At 43.5% G+C, this 16,242-nt stretch overlaps 1 protein-coding gene across 4 annotated transcripts in view; it reads right to left on the bottom strand.

The window, feature by feature from the left end:
* The window catches only part of LOC138801617 (nuclear factor 7, brain-like), a 34,534-nt gene extending 27,788 nt beyond the window's left edge, over window positions 1-6,746 (bottom strand). For 3 of the 4 annotated variants that reach the window (XM_069984631.1, XM_069984629.1, XM_069984630.1), the window contains exon 1: window positions 6,692-6,718. In XM_069984631.1, the coding sequence (XP_069840732.1) occupies window positions 6,692-6,700 (9 nt within the window). In that variant the 5' untranslated portion in view covers window positions 6,701-6,718. Of the gene's footprint in view, window positions 1-3,251; window positions 3,413-6,691 lie in introns of all 4 variants that reach the window. The other variant, XM_069984632.1, reaches the window with a different exon arrangement.
* Between the last annotated feature and the right edge of the window lie 9,496 nt (window positions 6,747-16,242).

Here is a 16,242-nt window from a genome sequence, read left to right as displayed (position 1 = left end):
GAATTTGTTTCTTCGTCGACTGATCGCTGGCCCTTTAATACCATTATCAGGTAATTCTGTGTTCTTCGTCTCATTACCAATAATCGGTCTGTGTGAAGGAATCGTTAAGGCCCTATTATATGGAGGGATTAACTAACTGAATGAGGCCAATTCGGGTATAAATCGATCTGTGCAGTGATCGTCAACTCCTCGGCTGATCATGGTTTATAAATTATCGGCCGTGCATCACTGCGTAAAGCAGCTGATGTGTGGGCGACAACTGATTAATGGGGTACTATGTGTATAGAAAATAATAAAGATTATGCTTACCTCTCCCCCTAACCCGTGTCCTCCTGCCTTGTCCCTGCATACCGAGCCACTACTGAAATCCTCGCTGCAGGTACAGCCCGCTCAGCCAATCACTGACGAGAGGCTGTCCAATCACTGCAGAGATGGGATCAGAAGTGTCAGCGACTGCTGCAGTGAGCAGAGGTAGAGAAGACACAGCAGGAGGACAATGGGAGAGTGTGGAAAGGTAAGCATAGTCTTTATTATTTTACACAATCACTTACAGCAAGAGTTGGGCCATCTAATACGGCCTTAAGGAGGAGATGCTGAAGATCAGACACTTATCAGCTTACCTACCTCCATGCCAGACTAGCCGGTCCAGAGTCCTTTTACACAGGAAGATAGCTGCCCAATATGAGTAGAGACTGTATTCAAAAGGCACATTAACACTGGCCAATCAATATTGTCTGTGTGCCCGTTCACTGCCATTGTTGTGGCAGCACACAAGGAGATGGGCGGTAAGCAAATAAATTATAGATACGATTATCTGACGAACAAGCATTTGCTCATTGTTGGCTGATGGCTGGGCCATTCACAGGGGTCAATCACTGACAAGTGTCCCTGTGAATGGTTGTTCAGCTGATGACCGCCCTGTGTGGAAGGGCCACAACTTCATTTAATATATTATCAGGGTTATCTTTGTTCCATGATAGATCATCAAGAATTCCAGACCATCAACTGAAGGGTTAATGGACGGCACCAGCTGCAATTCTACATGAATGATATGATAACGTGACGATACCATGCTGTTGTCAGGAGTCCTATAAAGTGCAGGTTATACACCGCTAGTGTAAGCGCCGTATTACATGACCCGATCAGCTATCGTTTACTCAGCTTATTACACGGCTCAATAATCATTTAGCAACGGCGGCATGTTAGCGATGTCCGTGCAGCCCTTAAACTGTAAATGTACCGCTCCACACGTTCTTCTGCCCTCTGCCCGATTCCTGGAGCCGCCGCTGTAGTTTCAGAGCCAGTCCCTGAACTGACAGGCTGCTCAGCCAACCACTGGCCGAGACGGGACCGCCGTGGCCAGTGATTGGCTGAGCAGACTGTGAGTTCAGAGACCCACACTGAAGCTACAGCTGCGGCTCCGGGAAGCAAGCAGAGGGCAGAAGTACACCCGGGGCCGCAGAGAGGTATGTATGGAGTTTATTGTTTTTTTTTTTACACCGTCATCAGCCATTGGCCGTACATCTACATGCACCATTGCATGCAGTAATGCGCGCCCGGCGGCCGATGATTTAAGGTCAGGATCCAAAAATACAATCAGCTGATGATCGTTGTCTCCATTACACAGAGCAATAATCGGCCAATCGTCATGATTCGGCCAATTATCGCTCTGTGTAATAGGGCCGCAAGGGTACGATCATACGGTTCAGGTACTAGCAATGAGATCGGAGAACTGCACTTTTTAAATGCTTTTTATTTATTTATTTTTTATTTATATAAATAATCAAATCAGCACCAATCTTTACAACTGCACATCCTTGTATGGTTTTCCCACTGTAGATTCTTATGTGGAAATGCTGTGGATTTTCACAGTGAATCTGTCCCGTGTGACATTACCCTAGAGCGGCCATCAGCCCTCCTCAGTGGTCCAAGCAGCAAATCATGAAGCATACGGGAATATATACCAGCGACTGGTATCAAATATGAAAATGCAATTCATATATCCTGAGAAGCATGTCTAGGCAATAGGACTCCGGGAGCTTGTAAGAGAGTTACTCCATCATTCGGTAATATACAAATTAAGGTAAATCAAAGCAAAACATACAACAGTGAAGTCATCTTTATTTAACGTATTACACGGTGACATAGTCAGTAGCATACAGAAAGGATGAGAATCAGAATGAGCGGATCCCAATAACAAAAAATAAAATTAAAAAATGTCCTCCCAAGGAAACCCTCCAGAGACCTGATGTCTGAATATCCTGAGGCGTTCTGCCAAGCGTTAGAGAAAAATTTAGGTAAAATAGGAATCCCTGTATAGGCTTTACTTCAGGGGATCCCCTTATACACACTGTACATTCAGACAGGCTCACACCATGTTAGATCAGGAAAGCCATTCCTAAAGGATTTCCTTAGCTACAGGATGATACTGGATCCCAACCTTGGATCTGAACATACAGCAAATGTGACAGCCCTTAAGCCTTAAAGGGGTAGTGCAGTGTAAAGCATTATTTCACTAAATAACACACATTATACACGTATACACGTTATACAACTTTGTAATGTGTGTTATTTAAGTGAATGGCCCCCTTACCCAATGTTTCCCCCCCCACTAGACCCGGAAGTGTGATGCTGTATACTTACAGTATCATTGTCGACCCCGGCCGCCATCTTGAGACGACATAATCTTCAGGAGGCTGGTCGGACCGCTCCAGCCCTCCCTCATGCCGGCCCCCCTCCGGCATAGTTATACTCAGCCAGTCGCAGCTGATGACACTCTGGAGGGGGGCTGGCATGAGGGAGGGCTGGAGCAGTCCAGCCGGCCTCCTGAAGATGACGTGATAATCCCAAGATGGCAGCCGGGGTCGACAGTGATACCGTAAGTATACAGCATCACACTTCCGGGTCTAGCGTGGGGGGGGGGGGCATTCACTTAAATAACACACATTACAAAGTTGTATAACTTTGTAATGTGTGTTATTTAGTGAAATAATGCTTTACACCGCACTACCCCTTTAACCAATCCAAAGCTGCCCCAAAGAGACAACATCATAGTTTCAATGTGCATTTCCTCCATAATGCAGCAGATACGTAAAAAACATAAATATATATATAAAAAATGAACCATTAATAAAACTGATCAGGATATGGTCAGTGGAGGGAAGAGAGAATGCGGCTACTCAGCCAGCAGAGAGCAGAAATTTGTGGCAACAGCTGGCAAAGTAGCCCGGGAGGACTGAACCCTGCATTACCTTCGCTTCAGGTGAACCACCATCATCGTTTTTCCGTTTCAGAGGAGCTTTTTCGTCCTCAGTTGTTTCTGGGTCCGTACTGTTAGCTGCCGGCTCTTCTTTCACCGTTTTGGGAACCACAAGTCGGGTTTTGTCCACCCATTCGTTTTGGCGACGGTTCACTGCAGAAACAAGCGAGCTCACATAATGAGGAGGTGGAACGCCCTCTAGACATCAGACATTTAGGGCAATAAGGCAACACAAGAAGGAAAAAATAAATAAAAACTGAAATTTTGACAAGTCTTAAAAAAATAAAAAATTCTGTGACCCAGCTGAGAAGGGCAGAGTGCAGTAAGTGTAACTGCAGGCAAATGGAGGTTTTATTAACACCATTAAGTGTAACCTGTAAATTTAGCTCCAAACAGATCAATTTTACATGGTCCCATCTGACCATTTTGTATAGTCCATTCTTCGTCCAGGGCAGAACATTGACCAAAGGCTCGTGCGGTCTGCCCTGAAAGTCGTTACATCCATGTACAAACGCTCTGGGATCTAGGAGATCATCGGTGACATTCCTTACCTCACTAGGTCCCGTTCACCAGTTATTTGGCGCCATTTATGAAGGTTGTTATGGCAGTCTGTGACTCTGGGCAGCAGGGTCACATACCGACAAACTACAAAAATGCTGTCAGTTCTCTGCAGTGGAAAATCCACACCAAATTTTGAGACTCTGATGCAGAGTCAATGCATCTCCCACCTGCCGCTGTGAAAATTGCTGAGGATCCGCACTCTCAAAGCAATATCGGCAACAACTGCAGATTCCCGCACTGAACGCCAGGGGAAAATTAGCCATAAATCTACAGCGTATCGAAAGCGTACAGAGAACTGTGGACGAGGTTTCTACTATTCTACATTCACTTTGCTGCCACTGAAAGAATCCACCGTGGCCCAGATTTACTAAAACTTGGTGCAAACGCAGAAATAAAGTCTTTAAGGACAACAATTTCAGGCCGATAAACTGATGCACCTGAAGACTAATTTAAAGGTGCCCGTACACCTTCAACAACTTTTCAGCCGATTGTTATCTCTTCCATCCTCCCCATACACATGAAATGTTCAGCACAACTGAACGTTTCCGAATTCTCTTCAGGGAGGAGTAAGCCGTAGTCAGACATCTCTGGCGGTGGCTTCTCTCTCCAAGAACAAAGGTGTTAAGCAGTGAAAATCTTTTATGCCCCATTTTATGCACTATAACAACTCCACAGTGACCCCCCCAGGGGTAACAGCATGATTATGGCAACTCATAGAATATGAGAGGAGAAAACACACAATCTCACCCATCCAACAAGTGCATACGAAACCATATAGTCTGTTTTAGATAGTCATGGCAGTAAGGGTTAATGTCGTTCCTCACATGGGGTATGGACAAAACTGGCCCGAAGTGTAAGCCTGATATAGGCTCGATGCATGAGTGCAACCCTTCCCGCACAGGTGCTATCAAGGTATTATCCCTAAACAGGGTGACCCATACCCTGAGCTACCCCCCTCTGGTCTGCCCCTTAATATACACATCAAATTGGTCCAAAGGGGAAGTTAAATCAGAAGGTTTCTTTTTTTTTTGCGGTAGCAAACCCTATGCAGACCCTCAAGACAAGCTGATCCATGGAGTGAAGGAGAAGGGACTTGTGTACAGTGGCAGGGACTAAATATGAAAACAGCGTCTGAGGAAATGGTCTTCTTTATGGGTAAATTAGGGTCAGACCAAGGGATAGCTTGGGGTAGGGGGTAGTTCTTTTAGGGAGAGTGCCCCGATACACTCTGTGCAAGAAGGGTTAGTCTCATACATAGATCTTCATTGGGGTTACCCTAGGAGTAGTCTGTTACATACCTAATGTGGAGAAATGACATTAACCTGTTTGACCGCCATGACTAGTCTGAAACGGACTATACAGTTTCGTCTGGACCTATTGGATGGGTGAGATGTTGCTTTTTCTCCTCTCGTATCCATGAACTGCCATCATCGTGCTGATACAGTGGGTCATTGTGGAGTGGAGTTTTTCTGGACCATTTTATATTGTTTTTCGTGTGGGGACAGGTGATTAATCAAACTTTCTGCACCAATTCTGCTGCATGTGAATATAAAAGGGAAAAAAAAGAAGGTATCGGAACAGTAAGTGCCGGAAAACAGAGTCACAGATAGTGTAAGCAGAGCTCAGAGACCTCTGACCAGGACGGGCAGGCAGAACTTCGACTACCTGCCTCAGGGTCGTATTGCACGTCATCATAGTAAAGTAGCAGCAATCCAGAGCCTATTACACAATTATCAAGGGATTTATATCATACATTACCTCTCCACGCTCCCAGGAGTTCTTCTCGCTTTTGCACACCATTCGCATCCTTTGGTGGAACTTCAGAGCAAGTCTCTGACATGAAAAGCTGCTCAGCCAATCATTGGCCGTGGCGGTCCCTATCAGTTCAGAGACCAGCTCTGAAGTTGCGGGGAGAGGGGAGAAGCCAGAAATACAACAGGGAGCATGGAGAGGTAATGTCCAAATTCTAATATTTTATTTACAGATTCATCAGCTGTCGGCCCGTGCATCACTATTACACGGAGCCACGTGCGGTCAGTGGCTACTGATTTTAGGTCTGGGACCAAAAGACGTGATCAGCCGATCGTGTCTTTATTACACAGAGCGCTAATCTGCCCAAATAAGCCCAATTTGCAGATCACCAATTTGTGTACTAGGGCCCTGAGGTAGGTTCACACATAGGAAAATAAAAAGGTATATACCAACATCATTCTGAATGAAAATAAAAACAATGTGTGAGCACAGGAAAAAAAAACAGCGTATTTTGCAAAAGCAAGAGGTAAATAATGCGCGTGTTCATTATTTGGAAGGTTATTCTATACTGTGTGCACTGGTGGCCAATTTCCTATTGAATTCAATGAAGCGCATTATTACATTGAAAATATGTCCGTACGTTAACCTCTAAATGAGGACCATATTTTTCTTTTATTTTATGTGAGCATAGCCGTAAAGCACAACCCTTGTGTAATTTGGGGAATCTGACTTTGACCCTGGTTGACATCCAGCAGAATAAATCCACATGGAATGAAGAACACAGATTACACAGATCAGCAGATTTCACTCGCTCTATCAGAAAATTTAAGTTTGACTAAAATCAAATAAGACAATTGTGATCAGTAACCTACTCGAAAAAGCATTCATGAGCAACACGCACGGTTACATGATAACTTCGGACCATTTGCTGTAGGTGGATGTAGTAACAACATTTAAGAATGGGGTGCACCGTCACTTCAAAGCAAAATAGGAAAAAACAAAAACAAATAAAACACCACCACAAACCAAATGGACTCAGGTGCCTCAGGAGAGAAGCGGGCCCACAGGAACGGTTTTTGGGTGCAGCAACGGGTCGCCGGTGAAACGTTCATTACTTACAGCCGACATAATGGACAAAGAACTCCTCCCGGCACCGCCTGCTATTCATTCTGGTTTTCACAACTCAGCGTCATCTGCAAAGACAAAAGGAAATAAAGAATGAGGGTCCCGTTAGAAAAAACGTTTTTTTTCATTCTTGACAATTAACTATTGGAATAAGATTTTTTGGGACTACCTACAATCGTTCACCCACAAACACACAGAATGATAGTCTTTTAGTTATGATCACAATTGCGGTTGTTTTGTACACTCTAGTATGTGAATGATCGTAAATAACGGCCGAACAACGTTCCACATACACCGAAAGATTAGCGAGTTGATTAACAATGATTTCATGGTCAGCTAAAAATATACAATCAACGACACACCAACGATTTTTTGGAACATTGCCTGCACACAAGGAAAGATCATGGCACACTGTGGAAGAGTGACAGAAATTCTGTGCGGAATCCGCCTCAGCTCGCGCGTCTCCGTCCGTGTCATAGACTCCATTCTATGCACAGGTAGATTCCTTCACCCGTCCAAAGAATGAACGTGTTCATTCTTCGGACGGACGCCTGGAATTCGCCCGCATAGTATGGAGTCTATGACACGGACGGAGAGCTAGCGCAGGATTCAGCAACAGAATTTCTGTCACTCTTCCCACAGTGTGCACATACCCTAAAGCTACATACAGTGAGTCCAAGAAGTATTTGATCCCCTTGCTGATTTTCTTTGTTTGCCCCACTAATAAAGACACTATCCTTTCAGCACTTTTAAATGGTAGATACAGTGTGTGCCTTGGGGTACGAGCATAATTGGTTCTGGGACTGCACTTGTAATCCAATGCAAGATAATTGTGTTGCACACCCCAAAAATAATGATTTTATTATTGTGAATAACATGTAAAACAGATTGAAACAAACATTCAGAAACAGCAGAATATGTGATATTATAAGTTACTGTACAGTATAACAATCAGCATGTGGTGTATAATGTATAGTAAACTGTATAACCCGATAACACAGCAGCTGGATATGTGATATATAAAGTTACTGTACAGTATAGCAGCATGTGGTGTATAATGTATAGTAACTGTATAACCCTGATAACACAGCAGCTGGCATATGTGATATATAAGTTACTGTACAGTATAGCAGCATGTGGTGTATAATGTATAGTAACGTATAACCCTGATAACACAGCAGCTGGATATGTGATATATAAGTTACTGTACAGTATAGCAGCATGTGGTGGTATAATGTATAGTAACTGCATAACCTGATAACACAGCAGCTGGATATGTGATATATAAGTTACTGTACAGTATAGCAGCATGTGGTATATAATGTATAGTAACTGTATAACCCTGATAACACAGCAGCTGGATATGTGATATATAAGTTACTGTACAGTATAGCAGCATGTGGTGTATAATGTATAGTAACTGCATAACCCTGATAACACATATATCACATATCCAGCTGCTAAGTTACTGTACAGTATAGCAGCATGTGGTATATAATGTATAGTAACTGTATAACCCTGATAACACAGCAGCAGCTGGATATGTGATATTATAAGTTACTGTACAGTATAACAATCAGCATGTGATGTATAATGTATAGTAACTGCATAACCCTGATAACAATGCAGCAGTTTGTAGATACAGGATGGAACTGCAGATCCCCATAATGCAGGAGCGTAGTACAACGGGCTAGAATAGAGAAGCAGGAAAGCTGTCAGAGGTCACATGACAGCAATGGGGGAAGGGGTGTTTGTTCAGCATGGGAATATGTGGGGCATAGTATAGCAGCACTCTCTGTCCGAGGAGACAGGGTTACAGCTATGAAGAAATTACCCCCACAGTCCTGTTCCCCTGATGTAAAGCCCCAGCCTGAAGTGGATCTGCTATGATTTGGAAGGTGAGGGAGACTTCCTGGGTCAGAGTACAGCGCTATAGACCCCGCTATACAGACCATGCCCCTCCCTAACTCACGCTCCCACCCAGTACATGGGAGCTCTTTAAACCAAGTCCACAATTTTGGAAAACTGTGAGCTCTTAAACCAAGTTACTCTCAAACCAAAGTACCAGTGTATATTCTAACATGGAGAGACCAGAATATCAAGAAAAAAATCCAGAATATAATTTAAAGAATATATTTTAATTAATTTGTATTTCATTGAGGAAAATAAGTATTTGATCCCTCTCGCCAAACCACACTCAATACTTAGTGGCAAAGCCTTTGTTTTGCAAGCACAGCGGTGAGACGTTTGTTGTAGTTAACCACAAGTTTAGCGCACACACCAGGGGGAATTTTGGCCCACTCTTCTTTGCAGATTCTCTCTAATCATGAAGGTTGGTGGGCTGTCGCTGGCAACTCTGACCTTCAGCTCCCTCCAGATTTTCGATCGGATTGAGGTCTGGCGACTGGCTGGGCCACTCCATGACCTTAATGTGATTTTTTCTTGAGCCAATCCTTTGTTGCCTTTGCTGTATGTTTAGGGTACGTATCATGTTGGAAGACCCAACCCACGGCCCATTTTCAGAACCCTGGCAGAGGGGAGGAGGTTGTCCCTCAGATTGTGCGGTACATGGCTCCATCCATCTTCCCAGTGATGCGGTGAAGTAGCCCTGTACCCTTGGCAGAGAAACACCCCCAAAACATTATGCTTCCACCTCCATGCTTGACGGTGGGCACAGTGTTCTTGGGGTCATAGGCAGCATTTTTCTTCCTCCACACATGGCGGGTGGAGTTGAGGCCAAAAAGTTCAATTTTTGGTCTCATCTGACCACAAAACCTTCTCCCAATAACTTGGTTCATCTTTCAAATGATCATTGGCATACTTGAGGCGCGCCTCCACATGTGCTCTCTTCAGCAGGGGTACCTTTCGGGCACTGCAGGATGTGAATCCATTGTTGCGCAAAGTGTTGCCAATTGTTTCCTTGCAAACTGTGGTCCCAGCTGCCTTCAGGTCATTTGCTAACTCCTGCCGAGTGGTTGCAGGACGATTTTCTGACTGTTCTCAGCATCATTGCCACCCCACCAGGCGAAATCTTCTTTGGAGCATCGGGCCGAGGTCTGTTGATTGTCATGTTATACTCTTTTAAACTTTCTGGATAATTGCACCAATAGTTGCTACTTTCACATCCAACACCTTACTAATCTTTTTGTAGCCCATTTCCAGCTTTGTGAAGGTCAACAATTCTGACTCTGAGGTCCTGTGACAGCTCTTTGGTTTTACCCATGTTGGAGACTTGAAATCTGTGTGATCTGTCTGATTCTGTGGACAGTTGTTTCTCACACACGTGATTAGTGAGAACAGGCGGCTTCAGGTCAGGTAACAAGTGGATTGGGAGTGTCTAACTGGTCTGTAAAAGCCAGAACTGCTAATGAATACTAAGGGATCAAATACTTATTTCACTCCATGAAATACAAATCAATTAATATATATTCCTTAGATTTATTTTCTGGATTTTCTTTTTAATATTCTGTCTCTCCATGTAAGAATACATCTACCATTAAAAGTGCTGAAGGATAGTGTCTTTATTAGTGGCAAACAAAGAAAATCAGCAAGGGATCAAATACTTCTTGGACTCACTGTGTATATATATATATATATTATAATATATATATATATATATATATATATATATATAATATATATATATATATATCACAACAGGAGAGGTTTATGGACAGTATACAGGTATATGGATAGTCACACATAGGAGCAATATACAGTGATTTATACGAGGCTGAAGTTGGTTTCTTATTCGGCCAGTTTCTTATTCGGGGCTGAAGTTGGTTTCTTATTCGGCAGTTTCTTATTCAGAGGATTTTTCTTTTTCCTGTTTTAGCTATTATTCTTACAGAAAATGAATAATATTCATACCCTACCGTAAGTGAGGGGCCCCTGAGAGGACTGGTGATAAAAATGGCAAAAAAGACCCCACGGGTTGGCATAAAAATGGGCATGAAAGTAAAACCACAAAATTATTATTTAAAAATAAAATTGACTTTGGGCCACTGATCTCACACTGATAATACACAGAGAGGGATGCCCTGCATCATACCCAAGAGAGTCCAGCCTGGCCCAAAGTGGTTCTGGGTATAAAAACTGGCATCAAAGTGGGCACATAGCCATATTTCATGATTTGAATAAGTAACAGCTATTTTCAAAGGGTTCAGTGAGTTTGGGCCACTGATCTCACACTAGGTTCACACAGATAGGCATACCCCGCATCACATCCAAGAAAGTCCAGCCTGGCCCAAAGTGGTTCTGGGTATAAAAACTGGCATCAAAGTTGGCAGATTGGCATTTTTTCCCAATTTGAATAAGTAACAGGTATTTTCAAAGGGTTAAATGAGTTTGGGCCACTGATCTCACACTGATATTACACAGAGAGGGATGCCCCGCCTCACATCCAACAGAGTCCAGCCTAGCCCAAAGTGGTTCTGGGTATAAAAACTGGCATCAAAGTGGGCACATAGCCATTTTTCATGATTTGAATAAGTAACAGCTATTTTCAAAGGGTTAAATGAGTTTGGGCCACTGATCTCACATTGATATTACACAGAGAGGGATGCCCCCGCATCACATCTAAGAGAGTCCAGCCTGGCCCAAAGTGGTTCTGGGTATAAAAACTGCATCAAAGTGGGCAGAGTGGCATTTTTTCCTAATTTGAATAAGTAACAGCTGTTTTCAAAGGGTTAAATGAGTTTGGGCCACTGATCTCACACTGATATTACACAGAGAGGGATGCCCCGCATCACATCCAAGAGAGTCCAGCCTGGCTTAAAGTGGTTCTGGGTATAAAACTGGCATCAAAGTGGGCAGATTGGCATTTTTTCCTAATTTGAATAAGTAACAGCTGTTTTCAAAGGGTTAAATGAGTTTGGGCCACTGATCTCACACTACGTACACACAGATAGGCATGCCCCGCATTACATCCAAGAGAGTCCAGCCTGGCCCAAAGTGGTTCTGGGTATAAAAACTGGCATCAAAGTGGGCAGATAGGCATTTTTCATGATTTGAATAAGTAACAGCTATTTTCAAAGGGTTAAATGAGTTTGGGCCACGGATCTCACACTGATAATACACAGAGAGGGATGCCCCGCATCATACCCAAGAGAGTCCAGCCTGGCCCAAAGTGGTTCTGGGTATAAAACCTGGCATCAAAGTGGGCACATAGCCATTTTTCATGATTTGAATAAGTAACAGCTGTTTTCAAAGGGTTAAATGAGTTTGGGCCACTGATCTCACACTGATAATACACAGAGAGGGATGCCCCGCATCACATCCAAGAGAGTCCAGCCTGGCCCAAAGTGGTTCTGGGTATTTTGTAAATAAATGTTTAGCGCCGCACTTCCCCTTTAAGCAAACAGGGCTAAAGTACTCAGGAGGCATTTGTCAGCATAACAGGATCCCAGAATTCGCTGTCCCATCTCGTCTTATTAAACATTTCTCGGCTAACCCTGAATACATTTCTATAGTAACAATACCTGCAGCAATGTTTTCTGCTGACAGGTCTGCTTTAGGCTATGTTAGGCCTCATTCACACATCCATAGTTCAGCCAGTGAATACGGACCTGTAATGGTGGACCGCACTATGAATGTGCAGTAACAGTGCTACGCAGTTTACGGAGCACTATGTAGAAGACAATGATTCGTGCCGCAAATGCAAGTCCGCACTATAATCTATCCTTTATTTTTTTGTAGCGTGGGACGTGGACCTGAACACTTGTACAGATGTGTGAACAGGGCCATTGAAATATATTTGTCCTATGTGTTGCCTGCAATGTCAGGGTCCCCTTGTAGCCATATAGGACCCCTTTGTAGCCAGTAAGACCGCCCTTGTAGCCAGCAGAACCTGATTACGGGAGCATTGATGTCCCTGTACCCAGTGGATTAGCAGATGCATGCTGCAATACTAATGATCGCACTGCGCACGTGTAGGAAGGCCGTTCTGGGTACGAGAGATGGCTTTGCCCCCAAGTGCTAACGTCACCATACCCAAGAAGATGGAAGGAAGTAGGACATCACTGTAAGAAAGGTTGCATCATGTGACTGGACCAGCAATCTCCGAGTAAAGCCAACAAGGAATATATAAGTTCTTTAGTTAAGGGTTAATTTTCGTTCTTTTTTTTTTCAATTTTTCCAGGATAACCCTTTAGGCTATGTTTAAACAAAGTAAAAATAAGGGCAAATAATGACCATTATTAAAGGGGAACTGTCAGCCAGTTAGATTAATCTAAACTGCTGATAGCCCCTTATTGCACCAAAAAAACCAAAGGTATGTGTTTTACCTTAATCCTCATTACCGTTTCAGTAAAGTTTGGCATTTGCTCCAAAGTCTGGTAAGGACCCACAGGGCATCCCTCTCTGTGTATTATCAGTGTGATGCGGGGCATCCCTCTCTGTGTATTATCAGTGTGATGCGGGGCATCCCTCTCTGTGTATTATCAGTGTGATGCGGGGCCCCTCTCTGTGTATTATCAGTGTGAGATCAGTGGCTCAAACTCATTTAACCCTTTGAAAATAGCTGTTACTTATTCAAATCAGGAAAAAATTCAAATCTGCCAACTTTGATGCCAGTTTTTATACCCAGAACCAGTTTGGGCCAGGCTGGACTCTGTTGGATGTGATGCGGGGCATGCCTATCTGTGTATTATCAATGTGAGATTAGTGGCCCAAACTCATTTAACCCTTTGAAAACACCTGTTACTTATTCAAAATAGGACAAAAATGCCCATCTGCCCACTTTGATGCCAGTTTATATACCCAGAACCACTTTGGGCCAGGCTGGACTCTCTTGGATGTAATGCGGGGCATGCCTATCTGTGTATTATCAGTGTGAGATCAGTGGCCCAAACTCATTTAACCCTTTGAAAATAGCTGTTACTTATTCAAATCATGAAAAATGGCTATGTGCCCACTTTGATGCCAGTTTTTATACCCAGAACCACTTTGGGCCAGGCTGGACTCTCTTGGATGTAATGCGGGGCATGCCTATCTGTGTATTATCAGTGTGAGATCAGTGGCCTAAACTCATTTAACCCTTTGAAAACAGCTGTTACTTATTCAAATCATGAAAAATGGCTATGTGCCCACTTTGATGCCAGTTTTTATACCCAGAACCACTTTGGGCCAGGCTGGACTCTCTTGGATGTAATGCGGGGCATGCCTATCTGTGTGTACGTAGTGTGAGATCAGTGGCCCAAACTCACTGAACCCTTTGAAAATAGCTGTTACTTATTCAAATCATGAAATATGGCTATGTGCCCACTTTGATGCCAGTTTTTTATACCCAGAACCACTTTGGGCCAGGCTGCACTCTCTTGGATGTGATGCGGGGCATCCCTCTCTGTGTATTATCAGTGTGAGATCAGTGGCCCAAACTCATTTAACCCTTTGAAAATACCTGTTACTTATTCAAATCATGAAAAATGGCTATGTGCCCACTTTGACGCCAAGTTTTTATACCCAGAACCACTTTGGGCCAGGCTGGACTCTCTTGGGTATGATGCGGGGCATCCCTCTCTGTGTATTATCAGTGTGAGATCAGTGGCCCAAACTCATTTAACCCTTTGAAAACAGCTGTTACTTATTCAAATTAGGAAAAAAATGCCAATCTGCCCACTTTGATGCCAGTTTTTATACCAAAAACCACTTTGGGCCAGGCTGGACTCTCTTGGATCTGATGCGGGGCATCCCTCTCTGTGCAATATCAATGTGAGATCCGTGGCCCAAACTCATTTAACCCTTTGAAAACAGCTGTTACTTATTCAAATTAGGAAAAAATGCCAATCTGCCCACTTTGATGCCAGTTTTTTATACCCAGAACCACTTTGGGCCAGGCTGGAGTCTCTTGGATGTGATGCCGGGCATCCCTCTCTGTGTATTATCAGTGTGAGATCAGTGGCCCAAACTCATTTAACCCTTTGAAAATAGCTGTTACTTATTCAAATCATGAAAAATGGCTATGTGCCCACTTTGATGCCAGTTTTTATACCCAGAACCACTTTGGGCCAGGCTGGACTCTGTTGGATGTGATGCGGGGGCATCCCTCTCTGTGTAATATCAGTGTGAGATCAGTGGCCCAAACTCATTTAACCCTTTGAAAACAGCTGTTACTTATTCAAATTAGGAAAAAATGCCAATCTGCCCACTTTGGATGCCAGTTTTTATACCCAGAAACCACTTTGGGCCAGGCTGGACTCTCTTGGATGTGATGCGGGGGATCCCTCTCTGTGTATTATCAGTGTGAGATCAGTGGCCCAAACTCATTTAACCCTTTGAAAATACCTGTTACTTATTCAAATCATGAAAAATGGCTATGTGCCCACTTTGACGCCAGTTTTTTATACCCAGAACCACTTTGGGCCAGGCTGGACTCTCTTGGGTATGATGCGGGGCATCCCTCTCTGTGTATTATCAGTGTGAGATCAGTGGCCCAAACTCATTTAACCCTTTGAAAACAGCTGTTACTTATTCAAATTAGGAAAAAATGCCAATCTGCCCACTTTGATGCCAGTTTTTATACCCTAAAACCACTTTGGGCCAGGCTGGACTCTCTTGGATCTGATGCGGGGCATCCCTCTCTGTGCAATATCAATGTGCGATCCGTGCCCCAAACTCATTTAACCCTTTGAAAACAGCTGTTACTTATTCAAATTAGGAAAAAAAATGCCAATCTGCCCACTTTGATGCCAGTTTTTTATACCCCAGAACCACTTTGGGCCAGGCTGGAGTCTCTTGGATGTGATGCCGGGCATCCCTCTCTGTGGATTATCAGTGTGAGATCAGTGGCCCAAACTCATTTAACCCTTTGAAAATAGCTGTTACTTATTCAAATCATGAAAAATGGCTATGTGCCCACTTTGATGCCAGTTTTTATACCCAGAACCACTTTGGGCCAGGCTGGACTCTGTTGGATGTGATGCGGGGCATCCCTCTCTGTGTAATATCAGTGTGAGATCAGTGGCCCAAACTCATTTAACCCTTTGAAAACAGCTGTTACTTATTCAAATTAGGAAAAAATGCCTATCTGCCCACTTTGATGCCAGTTTTTATACCCAGAACCACTTTGGGCCAGGCTGGACTCTGTTGGATATGATGCGGGGCATCCCTCTCTGTGTATTGTCAGTGTGAGATCAGTGGCCCCAACTCATTTAACCCTTTGAAAACAGCTGTTACTTATTCAAATTAGGAAAAAATGCCAATCTGCCCACTTTGACGCCAGTTTTTATACCCAGAACCACTTTGGGCCAGGCTGGACTCTCTTGGGTATGATGCAGGGCATCCCTCTCTGTGTATTATCAGTGTGAGATCAGTGGCCCAAAGTCAATTTTATTTTTAAATAATAATTTTGTGGTTTTACTTTCATGCCCATTTTTATGCCAACCGTGGGATCTTTTTTGCCATTTTTATCACCAGTCCTCTCAGGGCCCCTCACTTACGGTAGGGTATGAATATTATACATTTTCTGTAAGAATAATAGCTAAAACAGGAAAAAGAAAAATCCTCTGAATAAGAAACTGCCGAATAAGAAACCAACTTCAGCCCCG

This window comes from Dendropsophus ebraccatus, chromosome 9 (genome assembly GCF_027789765.1).
Source record: "Dendropsophus ebraccatus isolate aDenEbr1 chromosome 9, aDenEbr1.pat, whole genome shotgun sequence".
In the NCBI taxonomy this organism is placed as follows: domain Eukaryota; kingdom Metazoa; phylum Chordata; class Amphibia; order Anura; family Hylidae; genus Dendropsophus; species Dendropsophus ebraccatus.
Note: the sequence above shows the minus strand (reverse complement) of the source record. Positions and strands in the feature narration are given on the sequence as shown.